The sequence below is a fragment of the Amia ocellicauda genome, chromosome 14 (genome assembly GCF_036373705.1).
Source record: "Amia ocellicauda isolate fAmiCal2 chromosome 14, fAmiCal2.hap1, whole genome shotgun sequence".
NCBI lineage: Eukaryota > Metazoa > Chordata > Actinopteri > Amiiformes > Amiidae > Amia > Amia ocellicauda.
Genome location: NC_089863.1, coordinates 10,025,646 through 10,052,679, shown reverse-complemented (window position 1 = coordinate 10,052,679; position 27,034 = coordinate 10,025,646). Strand labels below are relative to the sequence as shown.

At 55.0% G+C, this 27,034-nt stretch overlaps 2 protein-coding genes across 3 annotated transcripts; both read left to right on the top strand.

The window, feature by feature from the left end:
• Positions 1–205: 205 nt before the first annotated feature.
• emc4 (ER membrane protein complex subunit 4) lies at positions 206–4,246 on the top strand. Its single transcript, XM_066722967.1, has 6 exons — positions 206–387; positions 879–1,032; positions 1,155–1,269; positions 1,370–1,523; positions 1,642–1,802; positions 3,910–4,246. Exons 2-6 carry the CDS (start codon positions 923–925, stop codon positions 3,943–3,945), a joined length of 576 nt encoding a protein of 191 aa, XP_066579064.1. The 5' UTR covers positions 206–387; positions 879–922; the 3' UTR covers positions 3,946–4,246.
• Positions 4,247–5,250: 1,004 nt separating this feature from the next.
• On the top strand, positions 5,251–26,355 carry chd8 (chromodomain helicase DNA binding protein 8). 2 transcript variants are annotated; one of them, XM_066722925.1, is made up of 39 exons: positions 5,251–5,338; positions 10,042–11,168; positions 11,939–12,190; positions 12,401–12,508; positions 12,744–13,261; positions 13,373–13,490; positions 13,740–14,018; positions 14,145–14,213; positions 14,351–14,406; positions 14,513–14,630; positions 14,729–14,812; positions 14,914–15,051; positions 15,135–15,256; positions 15,346–15,589; positions 15,696–15,872; positions 15,975–16,118; positions 16,260–16,518; positions 16,831–17,041; positions 17,142–17,337; positions 17,497–17,664; positions 17,792–17,971; positions 18,059–18,169; positions 18,285–18,481; positions 19,673–19,872; positions 20,071–20,227; positions 20,701–20,790; positions 20,901–21,004; positions 21,112–21,235; positions 21,319–21,394; positions 21,520–21,776; positions 21,856–22,079; positions 22,169–22,948; positions 23,062–23,177; positions 23,269–23,574; positions 23,717–23,803; positions 23,938–24,090; positions 24,201–24,326; positions 24,436–24,540; positions 24,681–26,355. In XM_066722925.1, exons 2-39 carry the CDS (start codon positions 10,344–10,346, stop codon positions 25,155–25,157), a joined length of 7,956 nt encoding a protein of 2,651 aa, XP_066579022.1. In that variant the 5' UTR covers positions 5,251–5,338; positions 10,042–10,343; the 3' UTR covers positions 25,158–26,355. The 2 variants fall into 2 exon arrangements, with proteins under 2 accessions (XP_066579022.1, XP_066579021.1); XM_066722924.1 differs by having other exon boundaries at positions 12,401–12,529.
• The last annotated feature ends 679 nt before the right edge of the window (positions 26,356–27,034 follow it).

Here is a 27,034-nt window from a genome sequence, read left to right as displayed (position 1 = left end):
AGTAATTAATCGATAATACATCTTCAGAAGTCTTGCCATCATTTCCTGGAATAAGTGCAATGCAAAGCAGTTTCTAGAAACATCCCTCACAAAGATGGCCGCCGTGGTGACGTCTAATGACATGCGCCGCCCATTTCTCGCAAGCCCCCTATCAGTGCTCGGGCGGGCGTGCTGTGTGGAGGGGCGCAGGCGCCATGACCTCGAATACGTCATCTTTAAAGGCAACAGAGAGCGGAGTTAAAAAACACGGCGATTGAAAGTCTGTCTTTATTGTCAGCTGTCGTGCTTCTGTTTATTTATTTTATTATTAAGATTCATGTTTTGTTGGTCGCCTGTGACACGGAGACAGCCGGCTTTGCAGTGAGGTATTGATCACAGACGGGAGAGGTGAGATGGAGCAATACTCACTTAACCAGATGTTTAAATCCTTACAATGTAGTATTATAAGTAGTAGTAGCACCAGCAGCAGATGTCTTCAATTACATAGGCGTAGTGGGAGCACTAGTAGAAGTATTAAAGTTGCTATTTCTTAGTGATAATTACATTATAATGGTAGTATTAGCCTATTAAATTGCTGTGCCGTACTAGGACCTGCTGTATTGAGAGTCCCAGTATTATTGTTAACATTTAGAAGTGGACATTGTAGTAGTGGTAATTAATTCTGTGTAGCTGCCCAACAAACAGACAAATGACTATTAATTTCAATAGTACAGAGTACATTTGTATACACACACAGGTAGCCACACACTGCCTGGACATATCTAGTTTCTTATGTTGTGTAACCCTGTATTTTAACTTGGTGTATTTATTCCTTCTTAGCGGACTGCGTGTAAATAAGCCACATCTCACATTCATGTGTGTGTGTTTTTATTTTCCAGATCTCGGTGTTCCACGGCTGGAGATTGGACGGAGGTGACCCCTAATGGCGTCTCCAGGGAGCTTGGGTGGTGGGGCGGTGTCGACGAGGGGAGGCGGAGGGGCAGGGGCCAGGAGACTGAAGTGGGCCCTGGAGTTGAGTCTGGGAAGCAGCAGGTACTGACCCAGTGGCGGTCTGACGCACTGCCTGACTGATACAGTAACTGACTGCAATGAGAACCAGCTATACTAAACTCTGTATCTGTGATGCTAACTGTCTATCTGTCTGTGTGTTGCAGGGGTCGTGGGGACAGACAGAGTAACCAGGGCGATGCTCTCTATCCGATCGGGTACTCCGACAAGCCGGTACCTGACACCAGCGTGCAGGAGACGGACAGGAACCTGGTGGAGAAGGTAACCCCTGACCCCTGACCCCTCTCCCTCAGTGCAGAGTTAATGTACTGTAATGTCCAGTTAGCCTGTACTCAACTCTTTCTCACCCTCCCTCCAACAGCGTTGCTGGGACGTGGCCCTGGGCCCCCTGAAGCAGATCCCTATGAACCTGTTCATCATGTACATGTCAGGGAACACCATCTCCATCTTCCCCATCATGATGGTGTGCATGATGGCCTGGAGACCCATACAGGCGCTCATGTCTGTGTCCGCCAGTGAGTCTCTACCGCAGCACTGCATTGCACTATACTGCAGTACTTCACTACACTATACTACACTGAACTGCCTGACACCACACTAAACTCCTCCACACACTGCCTCCCTCTCTCTCAGCCTTCAAGTTGCTGGAGAGCTCCAGTCAGCAGTGGCTACAGGGCCTGGTCTACTTCATCGGCAACCTGTTGGGCCTGGCATTGGCTGTCTACAAGTGTCAATCAATGGGACTCCTGCCCACGCACTCCTCTGATTGGCTGGCCTTCATAGAACCACCCCAGGTAAGCTAGCATACAGGGTGTGTTCTCCAGGTGTATATATACAGTACAGTGTGTGATCTCCAGGTGTATATATACAGTACAGTGTGTGATCTCCAGGTGTATATATACAGTACAGTGTGTGTAGTCCAGGTGTATATATACAGTACAGTGTGTGTACTCCAGGTGTATATATACAGTACAGTGTGTGATCTCCAGGTGTATATATACAGTACAGTGTGTGTACTCCAGGTGTATATCTACAGTACAGTGTGTGGACTCCAGGTGTATATATACAGTACAGTGTGTGTAGTACAGGTGTATATATATATACAGTACAGTGTGTGGACTCCAGGTGTATATATACAGTACAGTGTGTGATCTCCAGGTGTATATATACAGTACAGTGTGTGTAGTCCAGGTGTATATATACAGTACAGTGTGTGTACTCCAGGTGTATATATACAGTACAGTGTGTGATCTCCAGGTGTATATATACAGTACAGTGTGTGTAGTACAGGTGTATATATATATACAGTACAGTGTGTGATCTCCAGGTGTATATATACAGTACAGTGTGTGTAGTACAGGTGTATATATATATACAGTACAGTGTGTGATCTCCAGGTGTATATATACAGTACAGTGTGTGTAGTACAGGTGTATATATATATACAGTACAGTGTGTGGACTCCAGGTGTATATATACAGTACAGTGTGTGATCTCCAGGTGTATATATACAGTACAGTGTGTGTAGTCCAGGTGTATATATACAGTACAGTGTGTGTACTCCAGGTGTATATATACAGTACAGTGTGTGGACTCCAGGTGTATATATACAGTACAGTGTGTGTAGTACAGGTGTATATATATATACAGTACAGTGTGTGATCTCCAGGTGTATATATACAGTACAGTGTGTGATCTCCAGGTGTATATATACAGTACAGTGTGTGTAGTCCAGGTGTATATATACAGTACAGTGTGTGTACTCCAGGTGTATATATACAGTACAGTGTGTGATCTCCAGGTGTATATATACAGTACAGTGTGTGTACTCCAGGTGTATATCTACAGTACAGTGTGTGGACTCCAGGTGTATATATACAGTACAGTGTGTGTAGTACAGGTGTATATATATATACAGTACAGTGTGTGGACTCCAGGTGTATATATACAGTACAGTGTACTCCAGGTGTATATATACAGTACAGTGTGTGTACTCCAGGTGTATATATACAGTACAGTGTGTGTACTCCAGGTGTATATATACAGTACAGTGTGTGTACTCCAGGTGTATATATACAGTACAGTGTGTGTACTCCAGGTGTATATATACAGTACAGTGTGTGTACTCCAGGTGTATATATACAGTACAGTGTGTGTACTCCAGGTGTATATATACAGTACAGTGTGTGTACTCCAGGTGTATATATACAGTACAGTGTGTGTACTCCAGGTGTATATATACAGTACAGTGTGTGTACTCCAGGTGTATATATACAGTACAGTGTGTGTACTCCAGGTGTATATATACAGTACAGTGTGTACTCCAGGTGTATATATACAGTACAGTGTGTGTACTCCAGGTGTATATCTACAGTACAGTGTGTGTACTCCAGGTGTATATCTACAGTACAGTGTGTGTACTCCAGGTGTATATCTACAGTACAGTGTGTGGACTCCAGGTGTATATCTACAGTACTGTGTGTGTACTCCAGGTGTATATCTACAGTACAGTGTGTGTACTCCAGGTGTATATATACAGTACAGTGTGTGTCCTCCAGGTGTATATATACAGTAGTGTGTGTACTCCAGGTGTATATATACAGTACAGTGTGTGCACTCCAGGTGTATATATACAGTACAGTGTGTGTAGTACAGGTGTATATATACAGTAAAGTGTGTGTAGTACAGGTGTATATATACAGTACAGTGTGTGCACTCCAGGTGTATATGTACAGTACAGTGTGTACTCCAGGTGTATATGTACAGTACAGTGTGTGTAGTACAGGTGTATATCTACAGTACAGTGTGTGTACTCCAGGTGTGTATATACAGTACAGTACAGGGGCCCCAGTCAGTGTCTGTACTGCAACTTGATTAACCTCGTTTTCTCTTATTTTGTAGCGGATGGAGATAATGGGAGGAGGGATGGTGTTGTGATGGAAAGACAGACTGGTAGATGGACAGACAGCAGGACAACAGGACAGATGGACACAACCCCTACTGTTCCTGCCCTGCAGCAGATACACACCAACACTCTCACTCACAAACACGTTGACCCACTAATACACCGACACACACACGCTGTGTTCAATTGCAGCCGGAGAGATGGTGAAGAGGATGCAGGGACGGGGGTGGTGGTGATAGAGGGAGAGGTGGGGTGGGAGGGTAATGTTTATGTGTTGATAGGGGGCTGTGAACCGAGCCCTCCTGTGTGACGCAATAAAGACTGTGATATAAACACTGTGTCCGACTGTCACTGATGGCCGCTGCTCTCGACACAACAATCGTCTCTCTTTTCAAAACTGGGTAGAGGGACAAAAGCCACCGACTGGGGGTCTCAGCCCTGGTCCTGAGAGACACAGTGCAGCACAGCGGGGTCTCCAGCCATGTACTGCAGAAAATATATGCTCATATGGAATTATGCCATTTCCTACAGTTATATTAATTAATTATAATTATTCATAAATTAATAACCCAAGGTGTTTGTTAAATGGCAATACAATAGAGTGACCAATTGATACATTATAATTAACATCAAATTATTAAATTGATCAATAAGAATGAGGGCATCAATCAAAATGCTAAAAGTAGGTTTGTGGTTCATATTCCAAAATTATATAAACATTTTTTAGTTTTAGTTTAATTCATTACATTGGAACTACATTTGGCCAAGAAGTGCCTATTTTACCTCAGCAAAAATAACTTTTCTTAATGTGTATCTATTTTAAGTCTGGAACAAATACATGTTTTCCTGTTCAAAGGGGGATGAATCGCCCAGGTTGTGCTCATCACTCCTAAATCATCCCAGTGTCTGAGGTCGGGGGCTAAAGGGTGTATTTTGTTGTTGTTCACCCTCTGGCGTGACGTTTTCCTGGGTTTGTTTACGGCTCTGTATCCGTCGCCCGCCGAGCTGTGCCGAGTGCGGACGCGTGTGTTGGGCTCGGCAGCCACCGTCAACACGGCCACTGCGAGCCGCAGGCTTCAAATCCGCCCCGAAACCCGCTAGGCCTCAATCCCCGCTGCCGCCTCAACCAAACTACCGCCGCCGCTCGGGTCGCCGCCTGGCTCTGTCTCCGTCCCTCCCGCCCCCTTCGTTCCCCGAAACCGGCACGACGGACGGCCCTCTAAACCAATAGCGACGCCCAAGCGGAGCGGACGTCGCCACCGTCCACCAATAAGCTTCGAGGATCGCGGGCAGGGGGCGGGGCGGAAGGCGCACAGACGGATACGGCGAGGCTGGCGTTGGCAAGAAAGTTAGTTCCTGCTTGAGTCCGGCCGTTTCCTGTAGCGCACAGTGTTGTGAGCGACGCAGAAAGCCATGTGTGTCGAGGTACAGGTACATCTTACACCCCGAAATTAGCCCACGGAGAGTTGGGGGGCCGGCATGTAACCTTCACGGCGGCCACTGCGCTCGGCGAGGCTCGGCGGCGGCGCCAGCGCGGCTTGCGGCCTGCGTTGCACAACGGGAGTGTTTGTACGTAGCAGGGGAGACTAGGGAGCACGTTGCTGGTGGGGCTTTTCGGTTTTTTGCGAGACGCCGAAGTGAAGCGGGGCTGGAGGCAGGAGAGCCGGGGGGGGCCTGCCCGGGCGGTGAGTAGCTCTCCATCGGCTGTCTGGTCATTGGGGTCGTGTGCGTGTGAAGCGCCGGCTGCGTTAGCGCTCGTCCCGCTGTTATTGTTGTGAATGTTGTGATGGTCCGCCTCCATCATCCTCGCACCGCATCGGGCTTGACGGTCCCGGCAGCATCTGCAGGGGGACCGGGTGGGATCCAGCTACCGCCTCTCTCTGCCCCTTCCCCCCTCTCTTGTCCCCCTTTCTGTTTGTGTGAAACGAGTGCATTAGTGGTGGTTAAAAACAACAACACGGGGAGCTGCTGTGGAGGCGACCGATCGCTAACCTCACCCCGCACGCAAGCACAGACCGGATTGGACGTCGGTTTTGTGCACAGGGTAGTTATTTTCGGTTTGAACTGAATGCACGCAAAATGAAATGGCATGGGGTTAGAGCGCATCTCTGCCCCGGACGGGATGCACAAGACTGGGTACGATCTCCCGACCCCTTTGCAGATCCCCGCACTGCTCCTTCCTATTCTATTACATGCATGACTATAGTATGATCCACAGCAGCGGTTTAAACAGTGTCGTGCTGTAATGCAATGCAATGCAATGCAATGCAGTGCAGCGTCGTGTGGTCCGCACTCCCAGGCTTGGAGGATGCCGGAGCGGTGGGGCGGTGTGGCCGGGACTTGGGGGGGGGGTTGCGTGACGCTGCTGTCCGGCGCACGGCTCCCTCTCTCCCGCGTCGGACGTTCAGCGTCAGGAGGTGGAGAAGGGAGTCCCGGCCCGCTGTGATCGGCAGCTGTGCATGACCCAGTGGGATGCGTGGTAGTAACCTGTGACACCGGCGCCTCTGTCCCCGGGTCCCCCTCCTCCTGCCCCGGCCTGTGTTGTTGTTTTTTGGGCTCTGTTTGCCGGCCGAGGGAAAGCAGTGCCAGCGGCTCAGACGGCACCGATGCGATTTCTGCGCCGTCAGGTGGGGTGCAGTGGGGCCGGGTGTCTCCGCCTCTCCCTGTGTCGGCTGGTAAAATAGTTTTGTCATTTGTGGTTAGGTTGCTTGACTGTTTTTATTGGTAATTGTATTGCAGTGACAATAGGGCAATGCTCTAATACGGTGACAGTTTAATATTGACAGTACAGTGGCTGCAGGGTGCCAGTGGCAGTACAGTGACTGTGATAGTGATAGTGGCAGTCACTGTAACAGTATGTCACAGTGCAGTGTAATATTGACTGCAGGATGACGGATAGTACAATAAGTGACACGCACAGCACAATACAGTGACAATGTGATAGTGACTGTATAGTAAATGTGCATTACAGTGGCTGTAGTGCAGTAGAGTAACAGTGTACTAGTGACTAGTGCCATACAGTGTGACAGTGCATTTGTGGTGGCTCTAGTACCATACAGTGTGACAGTTGGACTAGTACAATATATTGAGACTAGGGCAGCGCAGTGTGACGGTGGCACTGGTGACTGTAGGGCAGCGCAGTGTGACGGTGGCACTGGTGACTAGGGCAGCGCAGTGTGACGGTGGCACTGGTGACTAGGGCAGCGCAGTGTGACGGTGGCACTGGTGACTTGGGCAGCGCAGTGTGACGGTGGCACTGGTGACTGTAGGGCAGCGCAGTGTGACGGTGGCACTGGTGACTAGGGCAGCGCAGTGTGACGGTGGCACTGGTGACTAGGGCAGCGCAGTGTGACGGTGGCACTGGTGACTAGGGCAGCGCAGTGTGACGGTGGCACTGGTGACTAGGGCAGCGCAGTGTGACGGTGGCACTGGTGACTGTAGGGCAGCGCAGTGTGACGGTGGCACTGGTGACTAGGGCAGCGCAGTGTGACGGTGGCACTGGTGACTAGGGCAGCGCAGTGTGACGGTGGCACTGGTGACTGTAGGGCAGCGCAGTGTGACGGTGGCACTGGTGACTGTAGGGCAGCGCAGTGTGACGGTGGCACTGGTGACTGTAGGGCAGCGCAGTGTGACGGTGGCACTGGTGACTAGGGCAGCGCAGTGTGACGGTGGCACTGGTGACTAGGGCAGCGCAGTGTGACGGTGGCACTGGTGACTAGGGCAGCGCAGTGTGACGGTGGCACTGGTGACTAGGGCAGCGCAGTGTGACGGTGGCACTGGTGACTGTAGGGCAGCGCAGTGTGACGGTGGCACTGGTGACTAGGGCAGCGCAGTGTGACGGTGGCACTGGTGACTAGGGCAGTGCAGTGTGACGGTGGCACTGGTGACTGTAGGGCAGCGCAGTGTGACGGTGGCACTGGTGACTGTAGGGCAGCGCAGTGTGACGGTGGCACTGGTGACTGTAGGGCAGCGCAGTGTGACGGTGGCACTGGTGACTAGGGCAGCACAGTGTGACGGTGGCACTGGTGACTGTAGGGCAGCGCAGTGTGACGGTGGCACTGGTGACTAGGGCAGCGCAGTGTGACGGTGGCACTGGTGACTAGGGCAGCGCAGTGTGACGGTGGCACTGGTGACTGTAGGGCAGAGCAGTGTGACGGTGGCACTGGTGACTAGGGCAGCGCAGTGTGACGGTGGCACTGGTGACTAGGGCAGCGCAGTGTGACGGTGGCACTGGTGACTAGGGCAGCGCAGTGTGACGGTGGCACTGGTGACTAGGGCAGCGCAGTGTGACGGTGGCACTGGTGACTGTAGGGCAGCGCAGTGTGACGGTGGCACTGGTGACTAGGGCAGCGCAGTGTGACGGTGGCACTGGTGACTGTAGGGCAGCGCAGTGTGACGGTGGCACTGGTGACTAGGGCAGCACAGTGTGACGGTGGCACTGGTGACTAGGGCAGCGCAGTGTGACGGTGGCACTGGTGACTAGGGCAGCGCAGTGTGACGGTGGCACTGGTGACTGTAGGGCAGCGCAGTGTGACGGTGGCACTGGTGACTGTAGGGCAGCGCAGTGTGACGGTGGCACTGGTGACTAGGGCAGCGCAGTGTGACGGTGGCACTGGTGACTAGGGCAGCGCAGTGTGACGGTGGCACTGGTGACTAGGGCAGCGCAGTGTGACGGTGGCACTGGTGACTAGGGCAGCGCAGTGTGACGGTGGCACTGGTGACTAGGGCAGCGCAGTGTGACGGTGGCACTGGTGACTGTAGGGCAGCGCAGTGTGACGGTGGCACTGGTGACTGTAGGGCAGCGCAGTGTGACGGTGGCACTGGTGACTAGGGCAGCGCAGTGTGACGGTGGCACTGGTGACTAGGGCAGCGCAGTGTGACGGTGGCACTGGTGACTAGGGCAGCGCAGTGTGACGGTGGCACTGGTGACTAGGGCAGCGCAGTGTGACGGTGGCACTGGTGACTGTAGGGCAGCGCAGTGTGACGGTGGCACTGGTGACTGTAGGGCAGCGCAGTGTGACGGTGGCACTGGTGACTGTAGGGCAGCGCAGTGTGACGGTGGCACTGGTGACTAGGGCAGCGCAGTGTGACGGTGGCACTGGTGACTGTAGGGCAGCGCAGTGTGACGGTGGCACTGGTGACTGTAGGGCAGCGCAGTGTGACGGTGGCACTGGTGACTAGGGCAGCGCAGTGTGACGGTGGCACTGGTGACTGTAGGGCAGCGCAGTGTGACGGTGGCACTGGTGACTGTAGGGCAGCGCAGTGTGACGGTGGCACTGGTGACTAGGGCAGCGCAGTGTGACGGTGGCACTGGTGACTGTAGGGCAGCGCAGTGTGACGGTGGCACTGGTGACTGTAGGGCAGCGCAGTGTGACGGTGGCACTGGTGACTAGGGCAGCGCAGTGTGACGGTGGCACTGGTGACTGTAGGGCAGCGCAGTGTGACGGTGGCACTGGTGACTAGGGCAGCGCAGTGTGACGGTGGCACTGGTGACTGTAGGGCAGCGCAGTGTGACGGTGGCACTGGTGACTGTAGGGCAGCGCAGTGTGACTAGGGTTGTGCCGATAGACAATAATATCTATCGGCGATAGTGACAGTCATTGACGATAATGCACATGAACTTTATTCACTTATGACACTTTATTCTCGCAGCACTTGCTTATGTACAACCCTTATTACACCTCAATTAGTTTGACAGAAAAAGCTTTACCAATATGTGTTTTTTTATATATGTTTTCAATATGTTGAATAAGAAGTGGCTCCACGTAGTTGAACTGTTCTCAGGGGATATTCTTGCATTCGTTCAGAGATGCTTGCTATGGAAATGTTTACGCTACAGCTGTGGAAGACACGACGGACACCTAGTCCAGTGTCTCGCTCCACAAATTGTTTTAGTTTCTCTCACAGCTGTAGGGTATTAAGCACAGCTTTATTATATTTAAGAAAAAAATTGCACACACCGCACCCCACACCATCATCGGCAATATGTAACCCTTAGTGTGACAGTGAGTGACTGTAGTGCAGTACAGTGTGACAGTGACTCTGCTTTGTAGCACTGTGAAACTACAGTGCAGTGCAATCTTTATTGTTATAATTAATGTTTTGATCCCCTCTTCTTTTCCTATAAGAGTGACTGAGGACGGCAGCGCACTGCACAGCTGACTCCTCCCCTCTCTGACTGCGCCTGAATCAGCCTGAGAGGGAGAGACAGACGGACTGCACTGCAGGATTCTCCATTTGGAAATACATCAACGACACGCACGCAGCCCGACGGAACGGCAGAGGGTTCGAGAGCGAACGACTTTTGCGGAGGGGGCTGGGGAACCTAGACCCCCAGCAGGAGAGCAACACTTGTCTTTTTTTTTTTTTTTTTTTTTTTTATCATCATCATCATCATCATCATCATCATATAAAACTTAAGGAGACAGAAATGGCCGACCCCATAATGGAGCTGTTCGACGACCCCAGCCTGTTCAGCCTGGACACCCTGACTGAGGAGACCTTTCCCCAGGGCAGCGGTGACCCCATTGAGGAGGCCCTGCAGCTCGCCCTGGACCAGGTCAGCACCCCCGCACCTGCTCCTACCCCAGCAGCGGCCCCTCAGATCCCCACCCCCACCGTCACGGTCACAGTGGGGCAGAGAGTGGCCGGTGCTCAGGCAGCTCCGCAGACACTTCAGCTGGGGTCCTTGGTGGCCAATGACCCAGAAAATACCTTAGCTCCCAGCAGCTCAGTCGCAGCCCCTACCACCATGCTGCTGAGTTCACCCCTGGCGGTGCCCGTCTCCACCTCTGCACAGGCAGCCGGGCAGACGCCTCCCAAGATAGTCATCCTGAAGGCCCCCTCTGGCGTGGGGGCTACCACCACCTCCCCCCCAGGCCAGCAGGGCCAGCAGCTCCTGCATGCCACCCTGCAGCCAGCAGGGGCTGCCAATGCCAGCGCCACCCAGGGCAAAGTGACCATCGCCAAAGTGCTGACCGGCACTCCTCTGAGGCCCGGGGTGTCCATCGTTTCCGGGGGGACCGTCCTGAATGCGACACCGCAGGCCCAGACCCAAGTCCAGGTCCAGTCCAAGCCCGGCTCCGGAGTACAGCGGCTGGTCCAGACGTCCAACGGGCCTCTCAAACAAGTGCTGCTCACCTCCGTCCCGGCACAGCCCAACCAGGGCCAGAACCAGGCGCAGCTGCAGGTCACAGGGGGTGGCACTGCAACGGTGAGGCCACCAGGGGTCACCCTCACCTCAGTCCCTCAGCAGGTGAGACCAGCGCCCTCTCCTGGCACAGCGCTGCCCAGCTCACTGCAGTGCCACACAGCCAAGCCATTTCGTTTAATATAAAAATACCTGACATAACAATAGGAACTGATGGGTAAAAATGTTCTTACTGTCTTTTGAATTATTATTAAGGGCTCTTTAGCCCTATCTTTTGCCTCTGGGATTCGTATTGGATGTGTCACTCAAAATAAACACTGATCCAAGTGGGGCATGAGAGGGTGTCTGGACGTTTCTATTTTTTTTTTTATTATTATTATTATTATTATTTTTTATTAAGGTATAATAGAAATATCACGTTTGTCAATCTCCAGCTTTTATTTTTTTAAGGGAAAGAAAATAATTTTGAAAGTTTAATCCTAATCTCCATGTTAACAATTACACGCGGCTAAAATCTAAATACAGCAGCTCCAAATATGTGCACCTTACCTTTACATAGTTGTAAAAAATAAATAATATCAATTTCCCGGCAACATCAGATGCCACCTCCAGTCGAAACCCAAGGGAATAACCAAGCAGGGCTCACTGTTCCACTTCAATTTGTACAATCTCTGCACCATATACTCACAAACACACATTTATATCTGTGGTCTGCTCTAGAAGCTCTTGAGAAGAAAAAGGAAAAGTGACTTTTTCACAGTATTAATCTTTCTCTTCTCCTCCTTGCTGTCTGCACCTCCCTCCCTCCCACTTCTCCTTCGTGCTGTCTGCCTCGCTCTCCCTTCCTACTGTGTGTCCCCCCCTCCCTCCTGCAGGGCGAGGCGAAGCGCATCACTCTGGTATTGCAGCAGCCCCAGCAGGCCGGCGGGGCAGCGGCCGGCGGGGTGAACGTGGCCGGCGGGGGGCAGCCCCGGCTGGTACTGGGGTCCCTGCCCGGGAAGCTGGTGCTACAGGGGGGACAGCTGGCGGCGCTGAGCCAGGCCCGGGCAGGGCAGCCGGGTGGGCAGCCCAAGGTCCTCACCATCCAGCTGCAAGTCCAGCAGCAGCCCAACGCACAAGGGGCAAAGGTCAGCCAGGGGCAGGGGAGAAGTGTGTGTGGTTTTTGGAATGGGATGGGTTTTATGTCTGAAGCATGTTTATGTGTTTGTGTTTCTTGTTAGGTTTTTAGTGTCTTGTTGTGTTTTTTTTTTTTTTTTTTTTGTAAAGTAAAGGTGTTAATCAAATCTCTCCCTCTCTCTCTTTAACTCTTTATCTCGCTCTTTCATTCTCTCTCTCAGTTCCAGTTGGTATCTCAGGGGTCCACGGCAGGGGGACAGCTGGTGCAGATCTCTCAAGGCCAGGGGCAGAGGCTGGCTGTGCCACTCAAACTGCTACTGCAGCCACAGGTAACATACACACTCTTACAGGTAACCCTCACACCCGCCGGCGCACGCACGCACACGCACGCACCCACAAACGCACAGCCATACCCACACAAACAGAAATGCACGCATAGTTACACGTGCACACACACACAGACGGAGATGCACAAACACTGACCCAGATAACGCACAGACCCACAGACGCGCGCACGCATGGCCTCGGACTGAAAACGTCCCCCTCTCTCCCTCTCGCTCTCAGGCCGGCTCCTCTCAGACGACCGGCGGCGCCCCGGGCAGTGTCTCGGTCGTAAAGGTGATCAGTGCCTCGCCGGCCGCCGCCACTGCAGCCGTCGCCTCCTCCTCTGCCACCACCACCACCACCACCACGGACGCCTCGGCCCTGCCCCGCGCGCCCCAGGTCTCAGAGTCCACCCGGCGCCTGGAGCACCTGCGCAAACAGGAGAAGGCCAACCGCATCGTGGCCGAGGCCATCGCCCGCGCCAAGGCCCGGGGCGAGCGCAACATCCCCCGCGTGCTCAACCAGGACGAGCTGCCCGCTGTGGCGCCCGGCAGCCAGGCCGAGGCCGGGGGCGCGGCCGGCTCCTCCGCGGGGAAGAAGAAGAGTGGGGGGGGAGGGAGTAAGAAGAAGGGAGGAGGAGGAGGTGGGGGAGGCGGCAAGTCGGCGGCCAAGAAGAGTTCCAAAGGGACGATGGGAGCCGGGGCCGCAGGGGGGTCTGCCGCCGGGGGAGGCAAGAGCAAGAGCAAAGTGAAACCCAAGTGAGTCTATCTCAGTTTCTCTCCCTGTCTCTGCGTCTCACCCATTCTCTCTCTCACTCTCTCTCTTTCTTTCTCCGTGTCAAACAAATTCTCACTCTTCTTCTCTCACAGCACCATCACTCCAGTGGTGGGTAAGAAGAGGAAACGCACCGGGTCGTCTGAGAACTCTGACGGGGAGCTGAGCCCTGCCGCTTCGCCCCGGGGGGAGGAGGACGACAGCAACTTGCAGGTACCCCTGACCCCTGACCCCACCTCCTACACTGTGGCCACACCCACTACCCTGCTGCCCAATATTGACTGACCTCAGCCCACACTGCACCACAGCCCTGTACTGTCACATGAACGTTGCACCGACACACTGCAGCAAGCACTGACGCACTACTGTTGTGGCTGTTGCTTGCGGCCCTTGACTGACGATCTCTAACCCCACTGTCTTTGGCGTGTCTTTCTTGTGGTGGTCCTGGCGTTCCCCGGCCAGAAGCGGCGCTCTAACAGGCAGGTGAAGAGGAAGAAATACACAGAGGACCTGGACATCAAGATCACGGACGATGAGGACGAGCCCGAGGAAGATGTGGACGTCACCACGGCCACCGGGATGGGCGGCTCCACCATGGTGACATTGGGAGTGCCAGGAGGAGGAGGACGGACGGGGGGCGGGGCCATGGTGATGGGGCTGCAACAACCGCAGCTGCAGGAGCCAATCGGGGGACAGCAGCTGGCCGAGGGTGATGGACTGCCCGCCATGCAGTTCTTTGTGGTGAGAGAGGAGGGACAAGTGAGGAGGCATGGGGAGGGTGATAGAGAGAGAGAGATGAGGAGAGTAAGGGATGATATCGCCAGTCCTAAAGAGAGAGACCGTGAATAATGACTGCTTGTGTTGCAGGAGAACCCCAGCGAGGAGGATGCGGCCATTGTGGACAAGGTGCTGTCCATGAGACTGACCAAGAAAGAGGTGAGAGAGAGAAGGCGGGGACTGTCTGTCCACATGTGCGTGAGTGTCTTGTGTGTCCGATTAGTCTGTCAGATGTCTGTCTTGCTGTGTCATTTGAAGTTTTGAGTTCTAACATCCCTCTCTCTCCCTCTCCCTAGGTCAGCAATGGACAGTATATTAATGTGGAAGAGTTCTTCGTCAAATACAAGAACTAGTAAGTGAGACGCACTAATAGACCCCCCCCGACTGAGACCCCGAAACAGGGCCTGGAGATGCTAACGCACACCCTTCTCTCTCTGCCCTCCCGCTCCTTCCCCCAGCTCATACCTGCACTGCGAGTGGGCCACCATGCAGCAGCTGGAGAGGGACAAGCGCATCAACCAGAAGCTCAAGAGATTCAAGACCAAGATGGCGCAGATGAGACACCTCTTCCAGGAGGTGAGCGAGCGAGCAAGGGAGGGAGGGAGGGAGGGGAAAGGGTGAGGTAGAGGATGGCGTTTGGGAGGTGGTCTTATTCTCTCTCCCTCTCCCGGCAGGATGAGGAGCCCTTCAACCCGGACTACGTGGAGGTGGACAGGATCCTGGATGAGTCCCACAGTGTGGACAAGGACAATGGAGAGGTGAGGGAGGGGAGAGATGGAGGCACAGATGGGGAGACTCCGCAGTGTGTTAACGCAGTGTGTTAACGCAGTGTGTCTCTCTCTCTCTCTTGCGCGTGCAGCCGGTGGTGTACTACCTGGTGAAGTGGTGCTCCCTGCCCTATGAGGACTCCACCTGGGAGCTGCAGGAGGATGTGGACGAGGGCAAGGTGGAGGAGTTCAAGAAAATCCAGAGCAGACAGCCCTGCCTCAAGAGAGTGGTCAGTACTGCCCTGCGCAGTCTGTGTGTACCGCACTGTCTGCCCTGCGCAGTCTGTATCAGCACTGTCTCTCCCTCTCCCAGGCTCGGCCTCCTGCCAGCTCCTGGAAGAAGCTGGACCTGTCCCGGGAATACAAGGGTGGGAACACTCTCCGGGAGTACCAACTAGAGGGGGTCAACTGGCTACTGTTCAACTGGTACAACAGGTACACCTCCACCCGTCTCTTCCCCCCCCCCCCCCCCTCTCTCTCTCTCCCTCTTTCACTGTATTTACGCCCTCTCCCACGCTCCGCAGGCAGAACTGTATCCTGGCGGACGAGATGGGCCTGGGTAAGACAATCCAGTCCATCGCGCTGCTGTCCGAGGTGCACCGGGCCGGCCTGCGGGGGCCCTTCCTGGTCATCGCTCCTCTGTCCACCATCGCCAACTGGGAGCGTGAGTTCGCCAGCTGGACGTCCATGAACGCCATCGTGTACCACGGCAGCCTGGGCAGCAGACAGATGATCCAGCAGTACGAGATGTACTGCCGGGACGACAAGGTAAGGGGGGCGGGGAGTGGAGTGGAGGGAGGCTGATTGGCTGTCTGACTGACTGGCGGGGCTGTCTGATTGGCTGACGTGCGATGCCCTCTCCGTGTCTGCCCAGGGTCACCTGATCCCGGGGGCGTACAAGTTCGACGCGCTGATCACCACCTTCGAGATGGTGCTGTCCGACTGCCCGGAGCTGCGCGAGATCGCCTGGCGCTGCGTGGTCATCGACGAGGCCCACCGGCTCAAGAACCGCAACTGCAAGCTGCTGGACTCGCTCAATATGCTGGACCTGGTGAGACAGAGAGAGAGGGGTGGCAAGGATGAGGGATGGGGATGGTGTGGTAGTTAGCACCCTTCCTGTGACTGACTCTCTCTCCCCCTCCCTCCCTCCCAGGAGCACAAGATTCTTCTGACAGGCACCCCCCTGCAGAACACAGTGGAGGAACTGTTCAGTCTGCTACACTTCCTGGAACCCAGCCAGTTCCCCTCGGAGTCGGAGTTCCTCAAGGACTTCGGGGACCTAAAGACAGAGGAGCAGGTAAGGGGAGGAGAGAGGGAGGGGTGGAGGAGAAACGGACTGTAAGGAGCAGGAGAGATGTGGCAGAGGAGGGATAGAAGCTAGAGGTGGAGAGGGTACACACATACCGACACCCCCCGCCCCTGTCTTCCCCTCCCCCAGGTGCAGAAGCTGCAGGCGGTGCTCAAGCCCATGATGCTGCGGCGGCTGAAGGAGGACGTGGAGAAGAACCTGGCGCCCAAGCAGGAGACCATCATTGAGGTGGAGCTCACGGCTGCCCAGAAGCGCTACTACAGGGCCATCCTGGAGCGCAACTTCTCCTTCCTCAGCCAGGGGGCGACTCAGAGCAGCAATGTGCCCAACCTGCTCAACGCCATGATGGAGCTACGCAAGTGCTGCAACCACCCCTACCTCATCACCGGTAAACCCCTCGCCAATTAACTAATTAATACAGTACAGTGCTATAGCCACCCTTACCTTCTCACCAGTAAACCAGTTAACTCATTCTTATGGATAGTGTTGCAGCCAACCATAACCCATTATGGGGTAATTAATCAATTAACTAATACAGGGTAGTGCTGCAACTACCACTGATCATTTAAGAGCTGCTTTTGTTTTATAGATTTAAAAACACATACATATTCTATACTGCATTCCTCTAAAGTGATTTTCTGTCCCTTCCCTCCTCCTCCGCTCTCCCACTATCTTGTCTATCCCTCCCCCCCCACCCCAGGGGCTGAGGAGCAGATTCTGGCTGAGATGCGTCACATCTGCGACCCGATGGCCCCGGACTTCCACCTGCAGTCGCTGGTCCGCTCGGCCGGCAAGCTGGTCCTGATCGACAAGCTGCTGCCCCGCCTGCGTGCCGGGGGGCACAAGGTGCTCATCTTCTCACAGATGGTGCGCTGCTTGGACATCCTGGAGGACTACCTCATCCAGAAGAGGTCAGAGCGGGAGCCTGGGAGAGGGTGGTGCACTCCGGCCTCTGTGGCTGTGTCCATGTTGGGCGGGGTCTGACGGCTCGGTGTTGTGTGTCCCCGGCAGGTACCTGTACGAGCGGATCGACGGGCGCGTGCGGGGCAACCTGCGCCAGGCCGCCATCGACCGCTTCAGCAAGCCGGACTCGGACCGCTTCGTGTTCCTGCTGTGCACGCGGGCGGGGGGGCTGGGCATCAACCTTACCGCCGCCGACACCTGTATCATCTTCGACTCCGACTGGAACCCCCAGAACGACCTGCAGGTGCGCCCCTCGTTAACCCGTTAGGACCCCCTTTAGGGGTATTCGTTTGTTGCTGCACTTATGGCTTCAAACCTTTGACCTTTAACCCCCAACTGGAAACCCCGGCTTCCCCACCCCTTCATTAAATCTCCCTCTCTCCTGCTTTTGTCCCCCCTGCAGGCCCAGGCTCGCTGTCACCGGATTGGCCAGTCGAAGGCGGTGAAGGTGTACCGGCTCATCACCAGGAACTCGTACGAGCGTGAGATGTTCGACAAGGCCAGCCTGAAACTGGGGCTGGACAAGGCCGTGCTGCAGAGCATGAGCGGCAAGGAGAACAACGTCAACGGGGTCCGCACTTTTTACACCTCCTCTCACACCGTACACACACATTACACACACCCTAGCATCCTCGCCACCCTCAAACTCGCACACTTTACACACGCTCCCTGACCGAGTGCTCTGCCCGCTTTCTCAGATGCAGCAGTTCTCGAAGAAGGAGATCGAGGACCTGCTGCGCAAGGGGGCGTACGCCGCCATCATGGACGAGGGTGACGAGGAGAACAAGTTCTGCGAGGAGGACATCGACCAGATCCTGCAGCGCCGCGCCACCACCATCACCATCGAGAGCCAGGGCAAGGGCTCCACCTTCTCCAAGGTCTGCCCGTCTCTCCCACTGGCCCGCTGTGCCCTGCTCTGTCTGTCTGTCTACCGTGTGTGTAATGGTGTCCATCTGTCCTTCCAGGCGAGCTTCATCGCATCGGACAACCGCACGGACATCGCCCTGGACGACCCCAACTTCTGGCAGAAGTGGGCCAAGAGGGCAGACATTGACCTGGACTCCATCAACAGGAAGGTAAGACATCTCCGTCTGTCCCTCTGTCCTTTTTTTCCTCTCTGTCCCTCTGTGTCGTGTCAATGTATTACACTGTCCAGTCAGTGCGTCTTAACCTTGCCTCTCCACCTTCCAGAACACTCTGGTGATCGACACCCCCAGGGTGCGCAAGCAGACGCGTCAGTTCAGCTCGCTGCGAGACGACGAGGCGGCGGACCTGTCCGACCTGGACAGCGAGGAGGACGAGCGGCCGCGCTCACGCCGCTCCGACCGCCACCACGGATACGGCCGCACGGACTGCTTTCGGGTGGAGAAGCACCTGCTCGTCTACGGGTCAGTGTGGGGTCATTCTGGGGTCAGTGTTAGGAGAGTGTTGGGGTCATTTTGGGGTCAGTGTTGGGAGAGTGGGGGTCATTCTGGGGTCAGTCTTAGTGTTGGGGGTCGTTCTGAGGTCAGTGTTGGGAGTGGGGGGTCAGTGACGGGTCATTTAGGGGTCAGTGTTAGGAGATTTGGGGTCAGTGTGGGGTCATTCTGGGGTCAGTGTCGGGATAGTGGGGGTCATTTTGGGGTCAGTGTCGAGTGGATGGGGTCATTCTGTGGTCAGTGTTAGGACAGTGTTGGGGGTAATTGAGGTCATTCTTGGGTCATTGTCGGGAGATTGAGGGTTAATGTTAGAGTTGGGTGTAATTCTGAGGTCAGTGTGGGGTCATTTTGTGGTCAGTGTCGTGAGAGTGAGGGTCATTTTGGGGTCATTCTGGGGTCAGTGTTAGGAGAGTTGGGGTTAATTCTGAGGTCAATGTGGGGTCATTTTGGGGTCAGTGTCGGGAGAGTGGGGTTCAGTGTGGGGTCAAACTGAGGTCGGTGTTTGGGGCAGGGTTCATACAGGTGTTTGAAAATGATTTGAATTGTATTGTCAAGGTCGTGGAAATGCTTGACTTTCATAATTGACAATCTGATTAAATTAACTTCGGGGTATAACTAGTTGGATAGACCCAGTTGATTACTTTATGCTGCAGCCAATATGACTCCTGTTTGAGCTGTCGGTTTGTTTTTATGTGGCTGCGAGGGTTGTATGTGCAGAGTGAAGGGAATGAGAGACAGACTAATGTAGGAAATATGGCGGGAGGGTACCGTTTTAATGATGGGTGGCTCGAAAACGTAAATATAAACTGGGTGAAACAAGGGCCAATTCCACAGACGGCTTATGGCAAGGTCTACAAGAAAAAAGTTCTCTATGGGACAGTTCAATGTAGAAAAGATGGGATGCTTTACTTTACCAAAGCCGTGTGGAAAAGCTTTGTTTGACAATGCATCTTGCTTGAATTTGACTTTTGAAAAGCTGTATGAACCCTATAGGGGTCCATGTGAGCCAGTCTGTGTCCATCAGTCACGTATGCTGACCTGTCACCACTGAGCTTTGAACTTTGAACTATCCGACTTTGTAATTCTGCATACTTTTGTCCCTCCCTCTTCCTGTCTGTGTCCGACCTATAGTAACCCTCTCTCCTCCTCCCTCCCCTGCAGCTGGGGCCGCTGGCGAGACATCCTGGCCCATGCGCGGTTCAAGCGGCGGCTGTGCGAGCGCGACGTGGAGACCATCTGCCGCGTCATCCTGGTGTACTGCCTGCTGCATTACCGCGGTGACGAGAACATCAAGAGCTTCATCTGGGAGCTCATCGCCCCCCCTGAGAACGGCCGCGCCCGCACCCTGCTCAACCACTCCGGTGCGTCCCCCCGTCCCTGTCCGGTCCTCTTCTGTGCGTCTCTTGCTTCCTTTCAAGGAGATTATCTAATTAACACTATTAAAGCAATAAATAACATTTGAATGGATAAATATGTAAAACTAGCAAGCAAAACCATCAGTTTCAGTCTGTGTGTTGCCTGTGCTGTATTAACCCTGCCCCCCAACCCCCCCCGTGCAGGCCTGTCCATCCCAGTGCCACGGGGCCGCAAGGGGAAGCGGGTGAAGGCCCAGAGCTCCTTCGACGTGCAGAAGGTGGAGTGGATCCGCAAGTACAACCCCGACTGCCTGCTGCTGGACGACAGCTACCGCAAGCACCTCAAACACCAGTGCAACAAGTACGTGTGTGTTACTGCTGTCTGTGTGTCAGGGTGCTGCTGAGGGTGTGTGTGTGTGTTAACTAGGGCCGACAGATAGATATATATCGGAGCACTGATATTATCGGCCGATATAGGCCTTTTACAGAAATATCTATATAACCTGAGAACCTGACGCGTGAATAATGCAGATATAAGCTTTAACTTAACACTATCTTATTTGCTTTAATGTATAGAACATGCACATTATTCTACTTGTTTGTGAAATTGTTCATATAGCTTGGTCTTTGTTCTAATGTATAGAACATGCATATTTTTATAGTTTTCCTTGAGGGGTCCATGCTAGAAATGTCTGTTTTGCATGCTAACAAAAATTAAATATTGGCAGATTTATCGGTAATCGGGAAATTTAACTTGCCAATTATCGGTATCAATATCAGACCCAAAACGCCTGTATCGGTCAGGCTCTAGTGCTAACGCGGTCTCTGTGTCAGGGTGCTGTTGAGGGTGCGGATGCTGTACTACCTGAGGCAGGAGGTGATCGGGGACCACGCTGACCGAGTGCTGCGCGGGGCGGACTCCAGGTAGAGCTGAACCACACCGTGTCTCAGTACGGTGCGACCATGAGCGATGCACTCGATTAGTGCTGTACCACGGTGGCTCACGTTTCTCTCTCTCTCTCTCTCTCTCTCAGGGAGATTGACATCTGGATCCCGGAGGTGGAGCAGGTGGAGGTGCCATCCCGCTGGTGGGACGCAGAGGCGGACAAGTCTCTGCTGCTGGGCGTCTTCAAACACGGTGAGCACGACACGGCCATAACACAGCGGCACTACCACTACACAACGACACGACCACACCACGCCCCATGAGGCGGTGCGATCTTAACCATCCCCTCCCTCTCCCAGGCTATGAGAAGTACACGACAATGCGCGCCGACCCCTGCCTGTGCTTCCTGGAGCGAGTCGGCCGCCCCGACGACAAGGCCATCGACGCCGAGCAGCGCAGCGCCGACACGGAGATGGGGGAGGGGTGAGACGGGTCTGTCCACTTTGATGTGTGCTGCTGGCAGTTGGGAGAGTGTGGTGTGTAACCGGGGTTGTCCTGTGTTTCAGAGGCGAGTTCGAGAAATACTCAGAGGACCCGGAGTTCAAACCGCTCACTGGAATGGGCAAAGAGCGGGATGAGGAGGTGAGACACGGACACTGGGTCACTCTGACTGGGCACTGCGGTTGTGCACTACACCGTGTACTGAAGGGGGCTATTCTTTCTCTCCCTCTATCCTCTCGTCCTCTGCCCCTATCCCTCTCTCTCAGGGCGACCCGATGCTAATGGACGAGGAGATCTGCGTGGTGGATGGGGACGAAACTCAGACGTCCCAGGCTGGGGCCTCCTATTGGCCGACGGGCTCGTCGCTCACGGCCCGGCTGCGGCGGCTCATCACGGCCTACCAGCGCAGCTACCGGCGGGAGCAGCTGAAGATGGAGGCGGCGGAGAAGGGTGACCGGCGGCGGCGGCGCTGCGAGGCGGCATACAAGCTGAAGGAGATCGCCCGCCGGGAGAGGCAGCAGAGGTAACACGCTGCCACACAACCGAGACCATCGCACACTGTGTTGTCTCGCCGTCGCACTGACGCACTCTCTCCCCCGCAGATGGACGCGCCGAGAGGAGTGTGATTTCTATCGGGTGGTGTCCACGTTCGGGGTGGAGCTGGCGCCGGTGTCCGGGCCGGAGGCGGGGGTGGGGTTGGACTGGCGCCGGTTCCGTACGTTCGCTCGTCTGGACAAGAAGACGGATGAGAGCCTGAGCCGCTACTACACTCTGTTCACCAGCATGTGCCGCCGGGTCTGCCACCTGCCCCCCCAGCCTGGAGAGGGTGAGTGTGGGGCCCGACGGAAAGAGGGAGGGAGACGGATGGAGAGAGGGAGGGAAGATTTGAGAATAACAATTTTGTTGTCCCCCCAGAGCCACCGGACACGTCCGGGTCCATTGCCCCCATCACGGAGGAGCGCGCCTCTCGCACGCTGTACCGCATCGGGCTGCTGCGCCGGATCCGCGAGCAGGTGCTGCCCCACCCGGCCCTAGAGGAGCGGCTGGGCCTGGTGCAGCCCAGCTCGGACCTGCCGCTGTGGTGGCGCACCCCCCAGCACGACCGAGAGCTGCTGCAGGGGGCGTCCCGGCATGGCGTGAGCCGGACCGAGCAGTCGGTCTTCCCCGACCCAGACTACAGCTTCCAGCAGGCCCGGGTCACCTTCCTGCAGCAGAACCCGGCACTGCTGCGGCCTGCGCCACCCTCCCGCAGCTCCACGCCCTCCCTGCCGGGCCAGAGCCAGGGCCACAACCTCAGCCTGGCCGAAAACTCGCTGCTATCTACCTCCACTGACTCCGCGCCCTCGGGGTGGGGCCTGGACCGAGCGGCGGGGCCCGAGACTCACCGGCCAGTAGCAGTGAAGATGGAGGGCCCGGAGTCGCACTTGCATTTGGCCGAGGATGGTTCTTCTCTGCCCTCCCTCCAGCCTCACGCCCCACCCTCCTCCTCCGACGCCTTCACCGGGAATCTGTCCATCCCCCCTCAGAGGTCCCGCCCCGGCTGGTCCTGGAAGAAGCGGAGAGGAGGAGAGGAGGGCGAGGGGCAGTCGGATTGGGACTCCGACTCAGACTCCGACTCCTCCACCTCCTCCAATCGCTCTGCGCTCTCGGACGACAGCGATTCCGACACGGAGATCAAGAGAGAGGGGGAAGCAGGTGAGAGAGGGAGGGAGGGAAGGTGTGGGAGGAGAGGCTGGGGTGTGAGAGGAGGGAGGAAGAGGGAGATGCTTTTGCTTCTTTTTGTATTAATCTCTCCCCTCCTCCCTCAGTCGCTCTGAAGCCATGTGACCTGGACGAGGAGAGCCGTCTCTCTCTCACTCCCTCCCAGGAGGGCGGCGCTGCTGAGGGCCCAGCGCTGGAGCGCCTGCGTGTGGAGTGGCCCAAGGTGAGAATGGACACTGACCCAGAGAGACTGGACACAGAGACACTGCAGCACTCGGAGCAAGAGACTCTTAATCTCTTTTTCTGTCTCTCAGGACCGAGTGCTGATTAACCGCCTGGACAGCATCTGTGTGGCCGTGCTGACCGGCCGCTGGGTGGGTGGGCGGCGAGTGACCTCTGATCCCCACCTTGCCCAATCCTCCTCTTCCTCCTCCTCCTCTTCCTCCCAGCCGGGTGCCCCCGAGGAGCAGGGCATGGCCGAACGGGGGGAGAGGGAAAGGGGAGGGAGAGGGGGCGGCTACACCAGAGTGTTGCCCAGAAAACACGTGGTCAAGACCGACCCCGAGAGCTCGGAGACGGACCGGGCGCCGGACACTGCCTTCACCGTCAGAGTGCTGAGGGTGAGAGAGGGAGGCGGGTTTAAGGGGGAGATAGAGGAGGGAGATGGAGGGAGGGGTGGATAGAAGGAGATTGGGAGAGGATTGTGGAGAGAGAGGGGGGGTGGCAGTCCTGTCGGAAGTTAATCCCTTTTTCCTCTCTCAGGAGGAGGGGTTGAAGCTGACCTTTCAGAAGCAGGCCCTGCCCAACGGCTCCGAGGCCAGGAAGGGGCGCCGCCGACACGAGACCCCGGTACTTACGCCTGCACCGTTATAATAGTGTTATTACACCAGCACATTACTGCTTGTCCCTCACTGCACATGACACTGACCCCGTCTCTCCCTCTACCCCACACCCTTTCTCCTTCCCTCCCTCCCTCTCTCCAGCAAGAGGAGTACCCAGACGCCAACGTCCGTGTGCCAGTAGTCCATTTATACACGCGCTCAGTGCTGACCGGGGACGACGCTCCCCGCCGAGTCGAGCTCTCCGATTGGCTGAAGAAGAACCCCGAGTACGAGGTGGAGCCGGCCGCTCTGGAGGTGAGACCCGGCGGCGGCGCGGTGCTCGGTTCGGGGTCATTGGGTGACACTGCTGCCTGATGCTGGTGTGTCTCTTGTGTTAATGCTCTTTCTCCCCCTCCACCCGTCAGGTCCTGCTGAGCTCCACCCAGGTGCGCAAGGGCAGAGGGGGCAAGCGGAGGAGAGAGCGGGCGCGGGAGGTGGACGCTGCGGGGGCACAGCGGGTGCAGCTGCTCAACCTCCGGACTGGGAGGAAGGTGAGAGAAAGGAGGGCAGAGAGAGAGAGAGGTGTTTGTGTGGTGCTTTACCTTGCGTCTCGGTCAGCATCTATATTAACATGTCCACTTCTCCCCCGTCTCTGTCCAGCTGGGCGGTGCGTTCGCCCCCTCCCTGCGCAGTCTGGCTCAGTTCCTACAGGAGAACACCGACTACGCCGTCACCGCAGAGTGGGGTCAGGCCGTCCGAGACTCAGTGAGTGAAGCTGTCCCTCCCTCTCCCTGTCCCTCTCCCCGTCTCTGTCTCTGTCTCTCCCAGTTCCTCTCCTTCTCCCTCCCTCTGTCCCTCTCCCTCTCCCTGTCAGTGTTTTTATTAACCTCTCTCCCGTCTCTCAGGGTTACCTCCCAGAGTCCATGTTCGACCGGATCCTGACGCAGGACATTAAGAAGCCGCCCCGCCGGCCCCGCCCCACCCAGTCCCTGGCCTCGCTCCACCTGCAAGCCCAGCTGGGTGACCCCCTCCTGGGCTCCACGCACCCTGTCCCACCCCTGGCCCTGGAGCAGCAACAACAACAACAACAACAGCCAGAGATGGAACTGGAGCTGGAGCTGGAGGAGGAGGAAGAGGAGGAGGACGAAGAGGAGGGTCACTCCTCCTTCTCCGACATCACTTCCCCTCACTTCCCGCCCAACTTCCTGCAGGGCGGCTACGACGTGAAGATGGAGGCGGAGCTGGGGGAGTGTGGGACCCTGGAGATCGGCGGCGGCGACAGCCTATCGCAGAGCTACGACGGCTCGGACCAGGACGCGGGCCTGATGGAGGATCCCATGCTGTCCAAACACTCGGACACTTCCTCGAGCTCCGAGGATTGACCTGCCGGGACTGGAGACGCGCGGAGTCCATTATTATTGTTATTATATTATTATTTTCCATTTTATTTTATTATGGCCGCGCTGGGCGAATCATGAGTGTCCTGGAGCCCCCGAGTGGCCAGAGGTCACATGACTCTTCCTTTGTTTTTCAGTTGTTTTTTTCTTTCTATTTTTGTTCTGGAATCAATGGCTTCTGTTACCGCCCCTCACCCCCCCCCACACACACAACATCCTGTAAACTGACTGACACACAATGACTGACCAACAAACCTCCTGTCTGACTATAGCGCACAGTGTCACAGTTGTGTCCCCCTCTGTGTGTGTGTGTGTGTGTGTGGAAACCTGGGCATTTCTCTGGACTTTAATGACTGACTGACCTCACTCTGCACCGTATGGAGAGAGAGAGTGGTGGGGGGGGCAGGTGTATTAATGAATGACGTAAGCTCCCTGGTCATATCTGTAATAATTGCGTGAAAGTGTAATCCTAATTGTTTAATTGCTTCAATGAATTGATGTAATTAGTGAATGCCTTCACAAAACGAATAAATGAATTGTGTGCAGCGCTGGGTCACTGAGCTGCCGTCTCTTCGGGGGGGAGGGGGTGTCCTCTAATTGAGAGAGAAGAGTTGGTATCTGTCCGCTCCCTCTCACTCATCAGTCTGGCCTGGGACGTGCGGGGGGGGGCTGGGCATACTCTGGAACCTACTTAAAAGACAGACCCAGGCAGTTAAGTTGTTTTCCAGGGCCTGAACTTTCTCAGTTCAAATTAATTTAATTGGTTAATTGACTGTGATTGATTAACGAAGGACCTGGACTTCTCTTCTGGCCTGGGGGGTGTCCAGATATTTTTGGGGGAATGAATGAATGAATGAGTGAGTGTGTGTGTTTGGGGTGGGAGGGATTGTGCGTAATAGGCATCTGTAAATAAGGTCGGTAGGCACAAATGGGGAGGGCGGTTTGTCTAAAGCGGTGGGGGGTCTAGTGGGTGTACAGTGGTGCCAAGGGGATGGTGTTTGGGAGGGGCGGGGGGTGGGAGTGGGGGCGTGCTGTATGTATTAAACAGAGAGAGGAGACTGCCTGTGCAATCTGCAGTTTTTCTGTCTCTCCGTCTTTGTCTCTGTGTCTGTCTCTGTCTCTCTCTCTCTCAGCTGTGTGCTCCTGACAGTGGGAACAGTATAAATAAACTCTCCTGACACACTGCTGTGCCTCTGTCCTCTTCTTTAGTGAGAGTTTTCTGCACTACTAACACTACTGCTGGCCTGCAGTATTGAATTGGGACAAGTGCACTAGTGTGGTGCTGCTTGCTTGTGCTCTCTATTGGTGCCCCTTAGTGTACAGTGCTGTGTTCTTCTACATTCTACAGAGTGGGGGCTGTGCTGGCGTGTTGTGTGCGTGTCTCTCTGCATGTATATATGACTGACAGGGTCTGTGTCAACAGTAGATGTTTCTGTTCTTTCTCTCCCTCTGTCTGGAGTTCCACCTGCTCTGTTGACACCCCATTAACACTGCACTGAGAGAGAGAGGGTTAATACAGACACACTGAACACTACAGCACATTAACACTGCACTGAGAGAGAGGGTTAATACAGACACACTGACTGAACACTACAGCACATTAACACTGCACTGAGAGAGAGAGGGTTAATACAGACACACTGAACACTACAGCACATTAACACTGCACTGAGAGAGAGAGGGTTAATACAGACACACTGAACACTACAGCACATTAACACTGCACTGAGAGAGAGAGGGTTAATACAGACACACTGACTGAACACTACAGCACATTAACACTGCACTGAGAGAGAGAGGGTTAATACAGACACACTGACTGAACACTACAGCACATTAACACTGCACTGAGAGAGAGAGGG

Excerpts from the sequence above, each read along its gene's own strand:
- emc4 (XM_066722967.1), top strand. The coding sequence starts at position 923 with ATGGCGTCTCCAGGGAGCTTGGGTGGTGGGGCGGTGTCGACGAGGGGA. Across the intron at positions 1,524-1,641 it reads GCTCATGTCTGTGTCCGCCA|CCTTCAAGTTGCTGGAGAGC; the intron begins GTGAGTCTCTAC and ends CCTCTCTCTCAG. Across the intron at positions 1,803-3,909 it reads CCTTCATAGAACCACCCCAG|CGGATGGAGATAATGGGAGG; the intron begins GTAAGCTAGCAT and ends CTTATTTTGTAG.
- chd8 (XM_066722924.1), top strand. The coding sequence starts at position 10,344 with ATGGCCGACCCCATAATGGAGCTGTTCGACGACCCCAGCCTGTTCAGC. Across the intron at positions 16,519-16,830 it reads CCACCCCTACCTCATCACCG|GGGCTGAGGAGCAGATTCTG; the intron begins GTAAACCCCTCG and ends CCCCCACCCCAG. Across the intron at positions 22,949-23,061 it reads CAAGAGAGAGGGGGAAGCAG|TCGCTCTGAAGCCATGTGAC; the intron begins GTGAGAGAGGGA and ends CTCCTCCCTCAG.